Raw genomic sequence first — 19,054 nt, 5'->3', positions numbered from 1 at the left:
ATTATCGTCTGCTTACTCGCGACGTTGTAACAGCTCGGTTGTCGCCGAATTCTGAACGATTTCCGTTTGCGCGTGCAATATTGTAGAGCAAATACCAAGATTTTCGACACGAATGACAGACCAGAATCGGTATACTCACCTCGCTTTCCCTGACAGGTCGAAGACCGCGGATATCGAGAGAATGCTGCACATCACCAAACCGGAAACTAGTAATTCACCGGCGAGCCCGTCACCGAAGCAGCAACAGTCAAATATCAATTCATCGTCGAACGAAAATAAGAAATACACAAAGAGACGTTACACCGACTCGCGGCACCAAACAAGGCACATACCTGACGCTGAAACCCTCGCAGGCAAGTCACCGCCGACGGCGACGACGACGACGACAACAACGACGACGATGTCGACGTCAATGACGCCGACGCCTTCCACGCAAAATACCAGGGTGATTCCAGCACCTGTGTGGAAACGTCGAGAGCTGATATCCAGCGCTCCCAAAGACCGAGAGACTTATTTTTGATAATAAGTCCGATTTCCAGGGCATAGGTATATAATACTACCGCATTTACGGGTAGGATGGATGTGGATAAGCATCCGCAGCCACCCCGTACACTCGCAGCACCAACTCATGGCTCCAGATTTTTCGCATACCATTATGAGATATTCTGGTTCTGGATTAGATACATTTCCAATGCACGTCGTCCTGATAACGCTCGTAGCTTTGCCCATATCGTGCAATACAGGCTCCGTGTATATCGTATTCATGATACCCACGGTAATGCTAATATGTACCATAGACTTGAAAGAATTACTTAAAAATCTTGTCCAAAAGAACTTTCTACACCCATCTGACGCTGTGTTTGCGCGTGGAAATACGTATTACACGATTATCATATGGGTACATGTGTATCGTGTGAACGTAATTACGAAATGTACAGATGGATTCTAGTGTACCGCTTGAGAATATTTTTTAAGTAACGATCGATCAAGGTGTGCGGTGATCAAGCATCACGAATCTTCGACGCTTAAGCACGGGAAAAAGGAATTGCCAAAGAAACTCCAATTGTAGTAGAATTGACTGCAATTACAGGTAACTATTTCGACAGATGCGGTAATTGTACGTTATTGTTGTTGCTGAAAAATTGTTGCTAATCATCGAATTTTATGAGAAATTGTAGGGACGAGGGAATGATTCGATTGTTTTAGATACGAGTTCACGTAAAAACCGAAAGACTCCGAACATTTTTTGTGTACTTGTAATATTGTAGTATTGTGATGCAGTCAATTCTATCACATTATTTCGGCAATGTTGTGTTGTTACCTTGACGTAAAAATCGTGTTTATGCTGTTGCAAGTATTACTTTACATCACTGGAGTACTGTCCGCACATGCTGTCTTCTATATAACAATGTAACTGCTGCACCACAGCCAAAAAGTAACTGCAAATAGAGAATTAGAATGAAAACAGAATTGAGCCATATCATTAATTCATTGGTCTACTTGATCTGTGAAAAAACTAAATAACGAAGGTGATGTAATATCAACTGGAGATCAAGGCTATTTCTACTACATCTGTTCGACAATTATAAAGTGTCTTCCAAAAATTGGATTATCGCCAGTTGTTGATGTTACAGGACAATTGAATGGTAAAACTTGCAGCATTGCAGTTGTAATCTTAAAACGGACTAATGTAACAGCGGTATCGTAAAAACTATTGCTGTTGTCCCGGCATGCTGTAGTGAATCGAACAATCGAAGTTACCAGCTAAACTGTAGTTTCGTAACTAAAATATTCGCACAAACAGATCAGTATCGTTGACATGACGATAGCGTGACTGCAATAGTTTTTTCTATTTTTTCACGATACTGATATTTTCAATTTCAGCAACATTTTTTTTTTGTGTGTATTTACGCTCTCCCTCTCACCCAGCAGACCTTTACTCTTTCCTCTTTCGCGTCGAAAGAGCTGGACTTCAAGTTCGAACCTTAACGATAAGTTATATACCTATTTCGTAATGAACAACCGTCCCACGCCTCGGGTTGCGTGAATTCCCGAGTATTATCTCAGCCCATTATATGCGCGTATAATATCATCATGGAATCTCAAAGATTAAAGCATCCGAGCTATCCAACGATTCGACATACACTGTGAACCGTGAATATCACGTTGGCTGATCAATGCTCCAGCGATATTTTACAGTACAACGCAATTGGAGTGAATTGATCAACACGTCCAGATTTAAGTGTATAATAAATACTTTCCTACATAGTTACCTGCGATCCTTGGCTCGGTAGTTCTTGTAACGCGGAACTGACGAAAAGTCACGGGACATCAACCGGTGATAAGAATGGTTCTATTGTACATGCGAGCTAGGATGCCATGAAACGGTCAATTTCAACATAACGAGAGTCAGATTTAATCGTATCCAGTTATCTCCTGGTGAGAATAATTACCTGTACTACTATACCGTGACGTTACGCAAGTCAATAGTTTCGTCGTCAAGTTTTTAACTTGTAAACTGATATACAATTAAATATTAATTTTTTTTACAAACTTCCGTGTTTTCTTTAATCATGCAAAACAAATCCCCCCCACCCACGCCTGAAACGAGTGTGTACAAGATAACGTGTTCTCTCCATATTCTATTTAGTTTAACGTTTGCATAATTCAAACTCATTTTCATATATGATATTGTATAGATAGATGTATTACCCAACACCTTATGTAGGTAATAGTGATTTTTTTATAAGGTGTTTTGGAAGTTTAAAAACTTTATGGTGCATACGTAAACACCGCCGTACTGTATAATATTCATGTAAGCGTGTAACAACAGTACAAGTATGCATAACATCAAAAAACAAGACATACGGGATATGACTTTTGTTTACGCTTATTGTAATCATATTTACTCTTATTTTTTTTTTGTTTTTTTTTTATCATCCATTACAATTGCTTCCAATATAATTCATTCACCTGACCTTACAGAAATTATAACAATTGAAAATACGTCCGTTTAAAATCGATGAGTGTTTGACACCTTTCGATTGTCGCATTCATTCGTGAAGGGTTGAAGGGTGAAGCATCCGTATGCATACTCAACGTTAACTACATACGCATAACGCTTTTATTTTTATTTTCTAGTCAAATCAATATTGTCATTCAAACATCATGAGACCGGCTCCCAATAAAAGGTGTGAGGTAACTTACGAAAAAGTCGCTGAAGAATAATAAATATTTAATAATAATAATAATAATAATGATAAAAATAGCAATAAGACAAATATTGATAATAATAATACTCGACGAGAATGATAACAGCAACGATGCTGTTGATAAAATTCTTTCCGTTTTAAATTTTGAATGAAGCTTACATGCTACATATAGGTACATGAGTTAGTAATAATATAAATATATACTAGTATACACTATGTATTAGAAATACATATAACGTGTAATATATTTCTTGCCCGTATGACAGCCAAAACAGTAGCTGCCCTTATTCGGACTGGACGGATATTTTGCGAGTAAGTAGCAAAGGCATATATTTTATCCTATAAGTACGCGAATCTTAAATATTACTTGGTTACGGAAAAAAGTCGTATATAAATAGAAATATAACAATGATTCTGTTTTCGTTAACCGCAACATTCGCATAATGCGTACGAAAATGTATGTATAGGTATAGTTGGATAGCTGCACATGTTCCTGTATTTGCATGTAATTCTGTTTTTACCAGTGCGCCAGGTACGAATAGTTGGGAAAATTATCACTCGGATCACAACGAGCATTTCTAATGCAATCTGATAGGTAAGGTAACACTTGACTACTCTTCAATTGTATCGCAGGTTTTAAAATATTGCACGATTAGAAAATCACTGTCCCGTAGATGCATGTGTGCCTGTGTATGAGCCAATCCACGAACCTTCAGCCAGTTTTTTAGGATAAAATTTTAGATTCAAATATGTATAGTGTACGCTGAGTTATGAAAATACTTCAATTTTTAGTATTCCTTTTCCTAGAAACTGGTTTTATATCTTGTTTCAAAAAGCAAATGTTTTGAAGTATACCCTGAAATTTTCAAAGTCGAAAGAGAACAATTTATTTCCTGACCCTTCGCATATAAATGACTCTCACAAAGTATTTCTTATTCGGAAAGATCAGACTTTTATACACAAAAATCACATTAGGTCATAACTTTTTTCCGACGGCAGAAAATCCTAAAAATTCGAAGACAAATTTGCAATTGAAAAAAGTGATAAAATGAATCGAAGTATTTTCGAAAACGACGAGAAATGAAGGCCGAAGAATTGGACTCTGAGATGTACCCAAAGTTCAGCCGAATCGTTAGTGACCTTAAAAAGCTAGCCGAAGGTTCGTAGATCGGCCCGTATATTCATTTGTTCGTAATTAGATCCATATTAATCATATATTATACGGGGCCATTTATTCATTTGGTGAACAAGACTGCCACTGTTCATGCAACGACCAAATGACCCCGTATGGTCTTGCCGTATAGCCCGAAAATTTCTCGCAGGGTTTCGAGGCTTTTTGATGACAAACGATTCTTAGGCTGAAACTAGACTTCGAAGCAAAAGATGGCTGTGGATGTCTCATAAAATTTTTCGGATCACTGTACGTACTTACAGTACGTGTAACAACATAGCGATAAACATATTTCTAACATTCGGACGACGGCATCCGTTTCACGCACATGATTGTTGTAATACCTGCAGCTGTATAACCGCAATCAAATCATCAACGTGTAAACTTACTTTCATAACACCGTCTAATGTTCCCCTTATTATGATCACAAGGCTCGATTTTAGATTGAATATAGGTTGACGAGCGTCAAACCACTACCATCCAACCAAGTGTGCAAAACGAATCCGTACCTATCTAACCGAATCTAACTAAGCCAGATTTATAGCGGGTAACTTGGGCTAGCTTATTTTTGACGATCGTTACCTATCGGGTCTCAAACTTCCGTGGAATGTGTCTGAATTCGTACCTTTTTCTGAGATCCATTTCTTGATAAAGTCGGACTGTGCGAGGAAAATCCTGGATTCGGTATACCCATCGGTTTTGGCTTCTTCAGGGAGCTTCTAAGGGGGGATGAAGTGCTGGCTGCGCTGCCGGACGTTGCCACCGATGCCATCGATCCGTTTCCGGCACCACCGGGGTGAGGCTTACCACTGGCGTCGGTCATTGAAATACCACCCCCTAAAAATAATATCTCGTCAATATAACGGGTCCTGGCCTGCCATCGAAAATCCATATCGTCTCTATAGATATAATGTATATAGGTATATACGTAGTTATCGATGCCGATGCACCGCAAAGTCAAACCTGTTAAAACGGATTCACATATTTTAGAAGAGTCGAACTTGGCAACCCGTAAGACATTTGACTGGATTTCATCACGGGTATATTATTTTACATTTTTTCAATGAAATATAATGTTTCCGAATAGCTTATGTGTACTATTTCTCTCAAGACCTCGAAATCAACCTAATCGCTCGTCAATTTTTATTCACGCAAATGCGGAACTTGAACGTATATTTCTATACGAATAATACAGACATTTTACATCTCAACATTCATGGAATAAAATCATCCGAAAATACCACGTAGCGATATGCCTTACAAGTCGAGTAACTCACCATTCGTGGGGTAATGGGCTTCCCGGTATCCCGGATTGTCAATCGTGTTACCATGAGAGGTATGAACGTCTCGAAGTTTAGTCGGGTCACCACCTCTCCGTGCGTAAATGCCCTCATAGACAGCGGACACCAGAACGCCAAAGTTCAATGCGATTGCCGCCAGCTAATATAACATGATAAAATCGAGCATACCAGGTCATTAATCGTTGTTTTCCAACGCCTACGCGTAGTTGTTGGTGCATGTTGAAAGTATCATCGATAGCATATATCTATAATGTACATACATATACGTAGAAAGGATCAGGGCTTGCACAGCTCAGCAGTGTGACAATGGGCTTATAATGTATACGTCAACGCGTTCTGGGTATTTCGATAAACCCGAGAGCACCCTAGTGCAGAAGCTTTTGATCAATGATAATGGTTATAACACAACTAAAAAAAAAAAGAAACGCTTCGATTCTTGTTACACAAATACGCCCAACATTGGGTTGCCATCAGAGCGTATACTCTCTGAATATTAATCAGTTATAAGTGTATTTCTGGAAATCAGTGAAATATCCGTGAAAAGTCACTGAATCGTCAGTGTGTACAATGCATTGGTTTGGTTCCAGTCGTGGTTATACTTAATATAACTGGGAATCGGTGAATTTTCACTTATTCAAATTTACAGAGTATTTTATAAATTGAAGGTACTGCGCGCCCGAACGGCGGAGAGTCTTTTCTTCACACCCCCATCGAATTTCCCGGCAGAAAGAGAGTCACTTAACTACACTCTCTATTCCCAACTGTCCGCACGAACGCGATCTTACGAACTGGCCGAAAACAAATAAGACTTTCGTGTCGTGGAGTTTTAATTATACCACGCCCATTTATTCACTACCGTATAAACCTTACAGGGTATAACTATTTCACGAATTACCTCACGTTTCATTCGCGTGGAGCACGTTAAATATTCTTATTCTTGTTGTCTCCGTGTTCCCCATTTGCTCAGTTTGATTTTCACACATATTTAAAGGTTTTTCAGTACAGTTGATACGCAAGATAATCTTCACAATACCGGTTGTCAAAAAATCATCATACCTTTCCGCGTTGTTTCGTTCGGCTGCGTTCCAGCTTGATCTCATCCTTTGCTTCTCTCAATAATCGTCGCTTTTTTCTTTCACTCATAATAGTTTTTAAACACACCACCCATGAGATCGGTCAAACTTGCACAAGCGGCACAATGCTAACTCGTGCCGAGACCAGACTGGCACTTTTTTCATTGTCTCTCCACGGAGTCTCAAGCTTGGAAATTCGAGTTGTCGGGGAGAGAGAGAGAGAGAGAGAGAAAAAGAACGAACATACGAAAGAAACGAGCCAGCCGAATAAACAATTCACTCCTCTAACTTTCCTGGCAAATTATAAAGAATTTTGAATATCGGATTACACGTCGAAGGTTATATTGGAAATCCAACATATCCAGCGGCCAAACCACAACGAAAAACACACGCCTGACACATGACACGCCCGCGGCGACGGGAATCATTCCGATTATCAGTAACCCGCCTCTATTCTTACATCGAATGAAAAACAAATAAATTTAATCACCGTACCAACTTGACAGACTTGTACCATTCCTAGCAGCATGGCAACTGCACGTTTGACGACCTTACCGATTGTTTTTAATGTCAAGCCCGATCGCTCTTATATATATATATATATATATAATAACAACAATAGCAATAACAATCGTAGCAGTCGTTATTCCGGGCACATCATATTTTTATTATTCGTCAACACATAGACGCGCACCCGTAATACTTTGATACGTGTGGCACGTGACCTGTAACACCTGCGCGGTCTCCATCTTGAAATGGTTCGCACGATTCGTCGAGTTGGCAGAGACGCGCCCCCGTGTTCTTCGTCACCCACACGTGCAGTGTTGTATGAAGCCACGTGCCCGTGAACCGCGGTGTGAGCGAACCGAAGAAACTAACAGCTGTGGGTGATCGATTCTTATCAACATCCCGATTGCAGCGGATCATTTGCATTCGTCGATTTTTGGCTGACTTTACTCCGTAAACTGGCATGGTAGTCTTTATTAAAAATATAGAGGCTCGCTCGTACCTGCCTGAACACAAGATACGGACGAGCAGAATGGACTGGTGCTTCGATTAATTGGGCATTCGATGAATCGTTTTTCCGATCAATCGATTAATCGACGATTTCGATTCGTATATCGATTGACCTGCTGAATTACTACGAGGCAACTTCGATTGATCAAATAATCGAAGCCCACGATTAATCGGTTGATTGGAAATACGATTAACCTCGGTTCGTCAAAATCGTCGATTAATCGGTGAATCGGAAAAAACGATTAATCGGAGATGCGGATTAATCGATTAATCGCACAACACTAGAATGGACTCTGTAGAACTATACAATTACAGAGGCATGTTTGCCGAATGAGATTGTTTCGTCGTTATACCCTTTACCGAGATGGGACTAATCGTGATTGATTCTCATAAGTCGCCGAAATTTTTTTTGGTATACAGGACCGAATGTAACCCAACAACCCCAAACTGGCTACTATGTACCACCTATCACGTGTGCCGTGCGGCATTATACCTACGAAATACCCTGTCGGGAAATTATGTGGCATCCGTATGTTTAGGTACACAGACTCGGATTAAATATAAATAGAAAGCGTATTACCTGCATGTAAAAAGCTTCTCCCCGTGTGATGAGAAAACTGTTGGCTCTATCGTCGGTCTGCAGAGCGAATAAACCAGACGCTACGATGGCAAGCAGAGCTGGAACAAGAAAAAACATTGTTGGGTCATTGCTTAGCGTGGTTATCAAACGGCGTACTTGTACAATATCGTCTTTACTTCATAAAATATGCGCATCGTATATTCGGTTTTTTTTGAAGCGAAAAACGTACAAAAACCCACGCATACATATATGCATATTTTTCAATCTAAACCTCGGGTGTTATTTGTATTCGTCATATAAAGGTGCTCTCAAGATGCTCTTACACGCATATCCGTGAATACTTAAATATAACCATACAACTATAATCCTGGATACGTTCGGACATACGTATATGTATTAAACACCTAAATAGGTACAATGTATCCCATGTCGATTGGCTTACTTATCGACTTTTGTCACGAACGTAGACGTACGGTTTATTATGTACCTATAACTTGTGTTATATGGTTCGTTACGTATAATTCGAAGAATATCATGTAACCGATGTAATTTGGATGTTGCATATTCGGATGCCAAGAACACGTACTGAGTCACGATATTCCGAAAGTATAATACAAACATTTACTATAAAATATAGTTACAAAAATCGTGGAGACATGGTAACCAAAGCTTGCATCACAAGTCGAACATTGTAGTTGTTGTTACCATGTGCCAGGAAAAAAAAGTTTTTCTAATAATTACGCGTAATTTTACTTGATATGCAACATACCACATACGTACTAAGTTCCTAGTAACCTATTATCAACGCCAATAGATGAAATACGCATTCTTAACCTATGAAAAGTCACCGCACTCGGAGGGATTTGAACCCTGGACACTTGTTTGAACACCATAATAAATCACGGATGAAGATATATCAGTATCTGAGCTAGATTTATGGTAAATGCAACAATGAAGATATAGTCACTCGAACTACATTTATGGTTTCTCATACTGTACACATATTACACATCTTGATTATACAATTGAACCCTCGTATGAAATGACACACAGACGAAGAAAACAATTATTTAAAAGGATTATCATATCATTGACCATGTGAGATAATTAAAATGCACATATTTGTAAATAGCAAACATGAAGAAATTGTTCCAACTATACACCTTGTTACAGACCCGCATTAAAATGGTGTGCCTCCGACGATACCGAATAATCTAACTAAACATCTTGAATAGTCGACATTCTGACTTTTTATATAATTAGTTGCACAATTATTATACTATCTTTAACCGTTACATGTTGACTAACAGAGTTCGTTTGAAGAGATATTTATTTATAGTGTACCAAACGAAAATTATAGTAAAGCATATCATAAAATTGGTTGACTGGACTATAAATTCTTAACTTAACAAATTGTCAACAATTTGTCAAAATTTTTTTCTCAGTGTGCGTACGCGCGCCCTGCACCTAGTTTCCCAAAAGGTAAACCAATGCGATAATTTCAACTTTGCGGCAATTATTTACGGTTGCATGATGTATAGTATTGTGAGCTAGATCTCAGGAATCTCTCTCATTTTTTGTCAACTCCAAACCCATACCATTCTATTGTTTCGGAATAACATTTTCCGTGATAATTAAAATTTTTTAAATACTTACTTGCGAGAGTAGCGAGCGCCACTTTGGCAATCAATGCCGTACTGTAGGACATGAGGATCCTCTTCGCCGAAGAAGCCATCGCTAATTGAATAACACTCAAGACGACAAATATCGCCAATAGAACGGATGCTCCGGTTGCTGAAAGACCAGCCACCCATACAGCCACTGAAAATCAAGAAAATATTGCGATTCAGGTAGGTTGTAATGGTCGATTGGCGAAACCGTATGAAAGTACATTATATTTAATATAACCCCACTTGACATCCCATAAATGTACTTTACGTATGTATGGGGCATTCCACGCCAACTGTACCAAAGTTGGACCCTTACCATTTTTGATTTTATTCAAAAAGATTTATGCGATTTTCCCAACTCCAAAATAGTACCCTGAATTTTTTCAGATTTTTTTGAATAAATCTGTATTACTTATAGTTTTTTCAAAACAACATGTCTTATTCCGCAATTTAAAAATCTAAAAAAATTCTCAAAAATCTTGAGTAAGATATCAAAATCTTCAAACTCAGACCCAAAGTCAGCCGACGGTTGCTTCTGTGCTTTAAAAAACTCAAAAAAGAGTAGAAGTGATCACAGATCCACTCTGGACCTAGGCTTCAGAAATCGGACATCTATTTTATAGAATTTTTTCAGATTTTAAAATCAAATATGTCATAAGAAATGATGGTTTTCAAAAATCATAATAAAATTTACATACTCGAAAAATTTTTTCAAGTTTTGAATTTGGGACGATCGCATAAAATTCTTTAACAAAATCAAAAATGGTGATGGGCCAAAATCGATACAATTGACGTGGAATGCCTCGTGTACACACAACGACAGATTTCATACCACGAGCACGTGTTTCATCAGCGTGCCCCAAGCATAGAAGAGCTGTGCGATATTTCGGCACAGTGAAAGTTTGTTAAATATGTGTTGAATTAAAATATGTAACATTCTTTTAGGCCAAGAAAAAAACTTGTACCCGATGCTCAAAAGATACTAAAAAATAACTAGAAGCTTAGGGGGTCCGTCGTGCCACACATTACCCTATACATACGAAAGTTCGGACAACAGCGACGCGATAAATTGATCTCGGCGGAGCTCCTATAATTCAAAAGTAGGTAGTCTTTACGGTTGGCCATTACTGCAATGATGATGAGTAGAAAAGGATCCGAGTGGTCAGACGAAACCCGCCAAACACTTGACGCGACCAAGGGAAAAGAATCGTCGACGTAGATCCGAAATTTGACGGGATAAAATCGCATTGCAGCTCATCCTCAGCACAATGGACTATTGTTTGTTTGTACGATTCACATCCCCGGATTTCGGTGTTCTGATTTTTTTTATGCTTAAATGCATAACCCCAAATTTTACCGTGTTAACGGGCAACTGGCGGAATGTTTATGGCACGCAATCAACAAGGAGCTAACTTCGACCCCCGTTCATTTTTTCGTTTCTAGTTCAGAGTCTGTAATAATATCCTTCACTGGAGCAGTAGACTTGTTCCATTAAAGATGTGATATAGGTAATCCGATCACGTGGAATATTGTACGTCTGTATTAATGGCGTCTTACCGCACCAACCGCATAATTATTATCCATAATTTTTTAATCTTTAGTCAAACGCCAACGCTGGAACATCCTTATATTATATCCCGATTCATGAGATCGTGATCAACTCACCGACCGGTTGAAACCTGGATACCGCTGAACCGCATCTTTCTCTGCCGTAAAGCAGCTGTTTGCATTGTCGCCAAGGCCCAAAGTATCCGTTTTCTGCTGCGGAACCAGCTAGAACAAAAGAAAATTGCAAAAACAAAAATTGCCTATTGGATTCAACGCTGAAATTGAAATTCATTAATCAGCTCCCCCTCGTCGTTATTCCCGCGCACAAGCTCTTTTTATCAACTTGACTTCAGGATATCCGTTTTTTATATTTCACATACCCACCTAATTGGCCTACAAACGCGCTTGAACAAAATTTATTGTAAGCCCACGTGTGATATGTATAGACGGGCAGAATCTTTTCAATACTTTGGCACCAGCTTTGATGGTGGGTTCAATGACCGAAAGTGAAAGGCTCATATACGACTGGAAACGGTAAAATCCAACCCGTACATATGAACACGGGCTTAGAGTACATATTTGTGAACACAAGGTATTGTACGAATTCGAAAGTGGCTAATAAATTCCTAGTTCAATATCAGGGTGCAAGGTAGCTATAAACGTGACGGCGATGTAACGTAATCATACGAAGTATATATAATCCAGTAACTAACTCTACGATAATTGAAACACAATGTCCCGCACATTCTTTCACATTTCTCTGTCGCACCCAGCTGTATCATGTCGCGACCTCGAAATTTGTTAGTTATTCGAGCTTTGCGACGGTTATTTGTCTTTCTTTATGTTGTTCACAGTTTTTTTTTTTTTTTTGTTTAGGTTATAATTTGTGTTTTTGTTACATCGCAATTCATGTCGTTAAAACATGTGAATCCTATCGGCTACGATGTAGGTTGTAGAGGTTGTATAATGCATGAGAAGAGAACGTGTTGCGTGCGGGTGTGGTTGGAAAGGTGATCTCATCGCTGGCAATTTTTATTGATACAGTTGAGAACCGTTGGCTGATGGCTTTGTTACGCAATAACCGAGATGGTAAAAATCTTGCAACACAGTCAGTCGCTTGTGGCAAGATAGACCCGCGGTTGGAGTTCGAAATTTGAATTTTTTCCAATTGTGTTCGACCGAAACGGTGATATAAATAATACAGCTTGATATCTTTGGGTTAGATAGTATCTCCACATGTTACGGCATTCTTCCAATCGAAACAACATAACCTTGACGTTCATTTTTAGCTATTTCAATGACAAATAACTAGATGATCATTAGTTTGAGGGTATCATAATAGCTTTGCAAATATGAACGAACTTCTTTTTGGTGATCTCTAAAAATTATCCACAGTTGCCACTTGGAACTTTTCAACCGATGGATGTTTTACTGTTTCAAATCGCGGCATTCACTTGATCCCGTGGACAATTTTTTATCCGTCCATAGAATACGATGATTTGATTAAGTCGGTTTATCACGAGTTTCTTTTTTTTATTCTTTTCACTTTTTGACGATCGAAATCGGGTGACGAGAAATATAGAGCATAAAAATATTAACCAACCCAAAATCATTGAGCTCTATTACTCATACCGACGTTTTACCGTGACAAGTGATAAAATTTGAGAATAGGGCCGCAGGGAAACGCCCTCAAATCATAACGACGCGAAGTGAATTACGGGAGATCTCATGGCTAGAAAGTATACCGTTAATATACCTTTCGAAATTCTAGTCGTTTCGTAACTGATGCACCGTTAGTTCATTTATAACGAACACGCACTGACTATAGCGATGCATGTAGGTATACCAACGACGATGAACGAAATGGTAAAGCAAAGTACTCACAAGCGGAGTATCAGACCTCCGAATCATGGATTCTAGTGTAACTTTCCAAGATGTTTCTTAGGCCCAAAATATGGAGCTTCTAATAAATAGTTATATCTACCGGGCCATTCTTCGCACAATTCACAATATATCAGATTGTCTATAGTTCGCAGTTTATACTTAACTATAACTGTGGAATAATAATAGATCCGTTTACACTTGAATCTACAAGATCCTGTCATCGAAACTTTAACGGAGAACAATGAGAATTGATATTTAAGGCAAAAATACACAACAGGTTTCATTTGTCATAGCATATTACCCGTTACATTTTTGATATTGTAAATTTTACCCAAAGTGCAGGGAGGCTTATGAGATGAAATTACACATGACAGGCTTCATATTTTAGGCAAAGGAAACGACCCTAAGAATTTGAGCAGAATCGATGGTCCAGAGGTCTGATACTCTCCTTGTCAGTTTAACGGCGATGAAGGTCGGCAAACCCACAGCGGTTAGCGCAAGACGCAGAGTCACCACGAACGGCTATATCAGTAGTCTGTTTCACCGAATTCTCGGCATAACGATGTTGTAGGTAAATTATACCTACTTACTTGTAACAATATAAGAAATCAGTGGCAGTCGAAACCTTATGAGTAGCAGTGGTGAATTTAAAGCTAGATCACAACGTTGCAAAATGTCCGTACGTATCGTTATACCACAGACATTTGGTAGAAATACAGACCCAACTGACGCAGGGTCACATTAACACCAAAACGAACTGTTGCGCGACGTACGCGAATGATTATACAGATGCGCACGTACATTATACGCTCCCTACATCTAATGTGATAACAGTATTGCCAAAGGGGTCCATTTCTTTACCCTTGCCCCCGCGTATCTGTTGCTATTGGTGGTGTGACACGTAGCGTCAAGGTTAGGAACCGGCGAGAGGCGTATACAGGCAGCATGGATGATAATTAAGTTCAAAGAGCTGAGAGCGATGTCTAAAGTGGGTCACACTAAAATGGGAAACCTTACCTAGATAGGTAAATTTACTCCTCTACATTGGCCGTACGTTTAACTTAAATGCCATCTCCGTTGATCATTCTACAACAAGTATCTTCATACCGGCATGATTGGCACGAGAGCAGCCTGATTTTGTGAATACACATTTCGCTCGTCCGTGATCCGAGCTGTTGCAATCGTAAGTCACTCAGATCTGACTCACGCCGCAGAATTCCATAGTTGCACAATTCCGGCATAATGTCACAGCCTTGGTCTTGAACCTTTATCGATCTGCCATGCAGCTCAATGACACTTTGTATAGAAAATAGAGTATCGTTCAATGTGCTGTAAAATATACGGTCCTCTAAACATAACGCACGCGTCAAACATCCGGGTCATATTAGTACACCGATATCAACTATACGCTTCGGAACATCGCATCACAAAGATAAACGTTTATTTGTGTTCTGATACCGAGAATCACTAAAAGCAATTACGGAAGAGAATGAATTTAATGAAGATGAAGATAGTAACGTTACTGTAACGATGCATGTTTAGGAAAAATCGTTACTTCGCACCTTTAGAGATGTCTGAAGTTTAGTAAACCGCCTTATTAGACTCATCTTACTTTGAAAAACTGACTCCTTGAAAGTTATTCTAAAATTGCGTAATAACGATTTTTTCCCAGACGTTTCGTTATGTTAACGTTACCAGATTCAGCTTCATTAAGTGTGGATATAATTAGTATCGTCGCACTGTAAGAACCTCGGGAGAAAATAACAAAATGTTGAATTAAAACACGTGGTATCAACAAAATTTGTAAGCACTACCCTTCGAACCAAAGAAAAATCACACCTCGAGTATTATGTAACAAGAATATCTCAAGCTGATAGGAAATGTTGATGAAGACGATGACGGGTTATAACCTGTTCGGGCAAGTCTGTTGAAAGTATAATATGTGGCTGACTCTCCGATGGCTTGAGGTAGAGAGTTTCTGAGATTATAGCAGATGCTGGTAAAGATTTTTGAAGCGTAGTCGTTGGAAGGGGGGAATCGATTAACTGATTGACGGATTGATTGACTGATCTGTTGATTATTATTTATGACGTCCTAGTCATATCCATCGCGGGGCAAACCGGAGGCCAGAGAAACATCAACGTGGAAAGAGGAAAGAAATATTAGAACGAAAACGGAGTAAAACATGAACGTCTATAGATTAGCAAATTAGAGACAATTTTTACCTACCATCAGGATTTGAGAAGTAACCCCAAGTAGGCGTTGCCGCCGCAGCAGATTGCAGAACGAGAGCTAAAACGCCGACGGCCAGAACCCCAGCAGCACCACGTGCTGCTACTGCACGTTTTTCATCCAACGTTGGTTGCACAGTCATCATACCTCGATGACTTTGGTGGTGGTTGTTCGATTCTGCCATTCTTCATACCGTTCGATACTGAATCTTCAATTCAGGCCTCAGTAAGACTTAGAAAACCAAGATTTGTCAAATCGTTTTGTCGGTTTTTGTATTTTGATTTTCTTCCGTTGATTTTCAAGCCTCTTTTCCGACTCCTCTCATCCGAAGCAAAATCTTTCCTCCTTTCGCCGAGCTGTTTGCTTTTAAATATATGCCTGTGCGCGGATCCACGTCGGTATTTAGTTTTTCAAGTTTCTTTTAAGCCCTGTGACATTTAATTTGAACCCGAAGTGAATTAACATTTGGTATATTCAAAACCCAACGCAAAAACACTTAAAACTTTTATCCCTGTTCAGTTGTTATTATTTGTTCAGGCATACCACAGAATGAATCTTCAAAATCACGGCAAATATGATTGTACTTTTTATTTTTAAGTATCGATCAACGATTTCAGATATATTAAGTATGTATGCTTTTCAATTTACACTATTTTTCTCGTCTTCTTGAAATGTTATTTATCAACCCGTAACAGGCTTTGCAGGCTGTAGGTACCGTAACAATTGAACGCCACAGATATCGACCGGCATAAGTTTGAAGTTTAGCCGTTGCAGTCCACAGATGTAGACTCACCGGTGTTTGATTATTTATTAATCAAGTTCCACTGATCACAGTCGAGTTAAGTTTTGACCACCGCCGCGACACAAATCACAAAGGCACGCTGCCAACTAGTGTCCCCTATCAATACCACAGCAGTTTTCCTGGTCAACTCGAGAACTCGGTTCTATCTTGATTTGGATCTCGAAATGCTTTGGAGGTTTTCAACCCTTTGACGTGCCCACCGCCCTCGTGAACTGCCTCAAGCCAAATACAAGTCGATCATTGAAATATCGGGCTTCACTGTTCTCCGTATTAGCTCTTCTTATTTTTCCGTAAAGGACCGTTTTCTTATGCTTCGTAAAAAAGAATCACGTTTTTCCGCAAAAGATATGTGACAAAGAGTTTCCATTTGTAGCGTATACGCATTTGCTTGTTGTTTCCTCGATTTTCCTTCTTCTGTCGCTGCTTTCTTTAATCAAAATATACGAACACCTGCCAGATCGCCCGTCGGATCGGACATACACGCGGCGAGTGAATTATCAAACACTGAGTCGTGTTCCGTCGAAAACAACAACGCTGCATCATTCATCCTCGTCGACGATAGTGTAAGATAGGTTCCGTTACGTTTTGGAAGCTTTCCCAATGCCTTTGCAACGAAAGCTGGCCGATTGTCAGAAAATAAATACCATGGATTGCGGCGGACGTTGGGACGCGCCTACTTTCGAGACTTTGTTCGTACGGCTGTAACCTGATTGGCCTCGGGCTACCGCCTAACTTGTGTACCTATACGGTATTCCCCCAACTGCAATCAATATGTACAGCATAGTAAGTTCCACGCGGTGGACAGCCCGCAACGGCCGTTAGGCGATGATTCTCAAACGATTCCACTCCTCCCGGCTGCACACTCGACAACCGAGTGTCCGTCAGTCGGTTGCTACTTTCGCCTCTTCTTCCGCGTACTCTCGCAGCTTAGTACCTTTGTATCGGGTTCCCTTCCTCTCCCTCTCGACTTCTTTCGTGCGTCTTTTTCCTCTTATAATATCGTCCCTCGAGTCACCCCGTCCTCAAAGGATAACCTGCAGAGTGTGGACTTGAAACCGGTTTTCGCGATCTTTCGCCTTTGCTAAAAATAAACGTTAGTCAACCGGCACACGGTTATATCGCCAGTGCTGAACGCGTGTTTCGAAAACGATTTTGACCGTTGGAAAATTTCCGGGCAACAAAATCCGATCGATACTCGTTGTGCCGTCTAAAGACGTAGCGACGAAAGACTTTTTTCTCATGTGTCAGTTATTCGCCAGAGCGAAGTCAGCCTGTCGGAGGTGCGCTATAATAGTTCTCACGTACCCCACTCTAGCTGTCATGCCTGCACGCCATTTTGATTCGGCAAGGTGTGCACGTTTTAATCGTTGTACCGCTATCGAAGCGCGTTTTCCAGTAACCCGACACTTGTTCACTCGGTAACCTTTCTTTCGAAAAAAAACGTTCTCGTCGACCTCTACCCACTGCTTGATGCTTCGATCCGCGATTTTAACCCAAATGACTCGGTTATTCCCACTACGTCTCGAATCGAAGGAATTACCGATTTTCCTTATTGTTAACACATTCTGCAATGACGTTTACCAGCCAGTGGCCGTGTAACGAGACCGTCTTCAGCGTACGGGGGCATCGGATGCCGTGACGAACTCTACTCGAACGATTCTTGCGACAAACTGCAACGTATACGATAGGAGGGTACCTACGATATACGAAATATCCGTCCTGACGAGTTGACTTTTGTTACTTTTTCGACCTTTGCTATTTTGCAGTACCTATAGAGGTAACGATATCTATGATCTTACTTGTTTGTCAGCTTGAACGTCCAATTAGAGACGTTTCATCGTTCACTCTCCCACCGAAACGTGCTTGTACTAAACGCTACCACTTGCAGGCCAATAACGAATGATCGCGCGGTAGCAGGTTGTCTTTGGTTTGCCATTCCTGAAGTAGCATATCCGTGATGTATCGCTGGATCAGGCGATTCTTGATAACTGCATAATGACAAGTGCGAGGACCAAGTTGCAAAAGAACCCACGCATTGGAAAAGCATGTGGAACAATCGTAGGTTGGTGCAGGCATCCACCTGGTTACCAACGGTCATAACCGTGTCATTCGATGAATACGTGTGCAGCCGGTACTTGGGCTGCTACCGAAAATAACATTTTTGCTGCGTCTATTTACTCCAACGTTTTACTCCAGCCTCATTATAGGAACGTTAAAGGTATACTTCCTTCCAGGTAGTACGGATGAACTATGGAAAATTGATGGTTAACGACCCTCGTTGCAGTTGTAATAGTTGACAGAATATTATTTTTTCCCTCCCTCCCGCCCCCCACCCTCCCGCCCCCATCACCACCCCTCACCTTTCCATAAATCGAGCGTTTCACGTCGTCACCTCGTCACTATCTCGTCTCGTTAGCTGGTGAGAATTTTTGAAGGGTTCTCAACCGTGATATCAATTTGTAAACGAAACACCGTGTTTGTAAATGCGTATTGAGAACGACGAGAACGTGCGCGCAGGCCTGCGCGATGGGCAGCACTGAACCGATGTTGCAAGTTGATGCCGT

At 40.2% G+C, this 19,054-nt stretch overlaps 2 protein-coding genes across 7 annotated transcripts in view; one reads left to right on the top strand and one right to left on the bottom strand.

Annotated features, from left to right (window-relative positions):
* Positions 1–2,553, top strand: part of LOC107221719 — a 22,048-nt gene extending 19,495 nt beyond the window's left edge. Inside the window, exon 11 of the mRNA XM_015660819.2 lies at positions 157–2,553. Coding sequence (XP_015516305.2) covers positions 157–520 — 364 coding nt within the window. The 3' untranslated portion in view covers positions 521–2,553. The remainder of the gene's footprint in view (positions 1–156) is intronic.
* Positions 982–19,054, bottom strand: LOC107221720. Of its 6 annotated transcripts, XM_046742152.1 has the most exons (9): positions 18,851–19,048; positions 18,290–18,738; positions 15,686–17,524; positions 11,690–11,797; positions 10,011–10,175; positions 8,355–8,452; positions 5,661–5,823; positions 5,009–5,220; positions 982–1,439 (listed from the first exon to the last, which is right to left on the bottom strand). In XM_046742152.1, the coding sequence occupies exons 3-9, from the start codon at positions 15,870–15,872 to the stop codon at positions 1,368–1,370; spliced, it is 1,005 nt and encodes a 334-aa protein (XP_046598108.1). In that variant the 5' UTR covers positions 15,873–17,524; positions 18,290–18,738; positions 18,851–19,048; the 3' UTR covers positions 982–1,367. The 6 variants fall into 6 exon arrangements, with proteins under 6 accessions (XP_046598108.1, XP_046598106.1, XP_015516308.2 ...); XM_046742150.1 differs by having other exon boundaries at positions 15,686–18,738; XM_015660822.2 differs by having other exon boundaries at positions 11,690–11,794; positions 15,686–18,738.

The sequence above is a fragment of the Neodiprion lecontei genome, chromosome 5, assembly GCF_021901455.1.
Source record: "Neodiprion lecontei isolate iyNeoLeco1 chromosome 5, iyNeoLeco1.1, whole genome shotgun sequence".
Lineage (NCBI taxonomy): Eukaryota > Metazoa > Arthropoda > Insecta > Hymenoptera > Diprionidae > Neodiprion > Neodiprion lecontei.
The sequence above is the reverse complement of the archived record's forward strand: the minus strand, read 5'-3'. Positions and strand labels throughout refer to the sequence as shown.

Excerpts from the sequence above, each read along its gene's own strand:
- LOC107221720 (XM_046742150.1), bottom strand. The coding sequence starts at position 15,872 with ATGGCAGAATCGAACAACCACCACCAAAGTCATCGAGGTATGATGACT. Across the intron at positions 5,824-8,354 it reads GAGAAGCTTTTTACATGCAG|CTGGCGGCAATCGCATTGAA; the intron begins GTAATACGCTTT and ends ATGTTATATTAG. Across the intron at positions 5,221-5,660 it reads AGCCCATTACCCCACGAATG|GGGGTGGTATTTCAATGACC; the intron begins GTGAGTTACTCG and ends TATTATTTTTAG.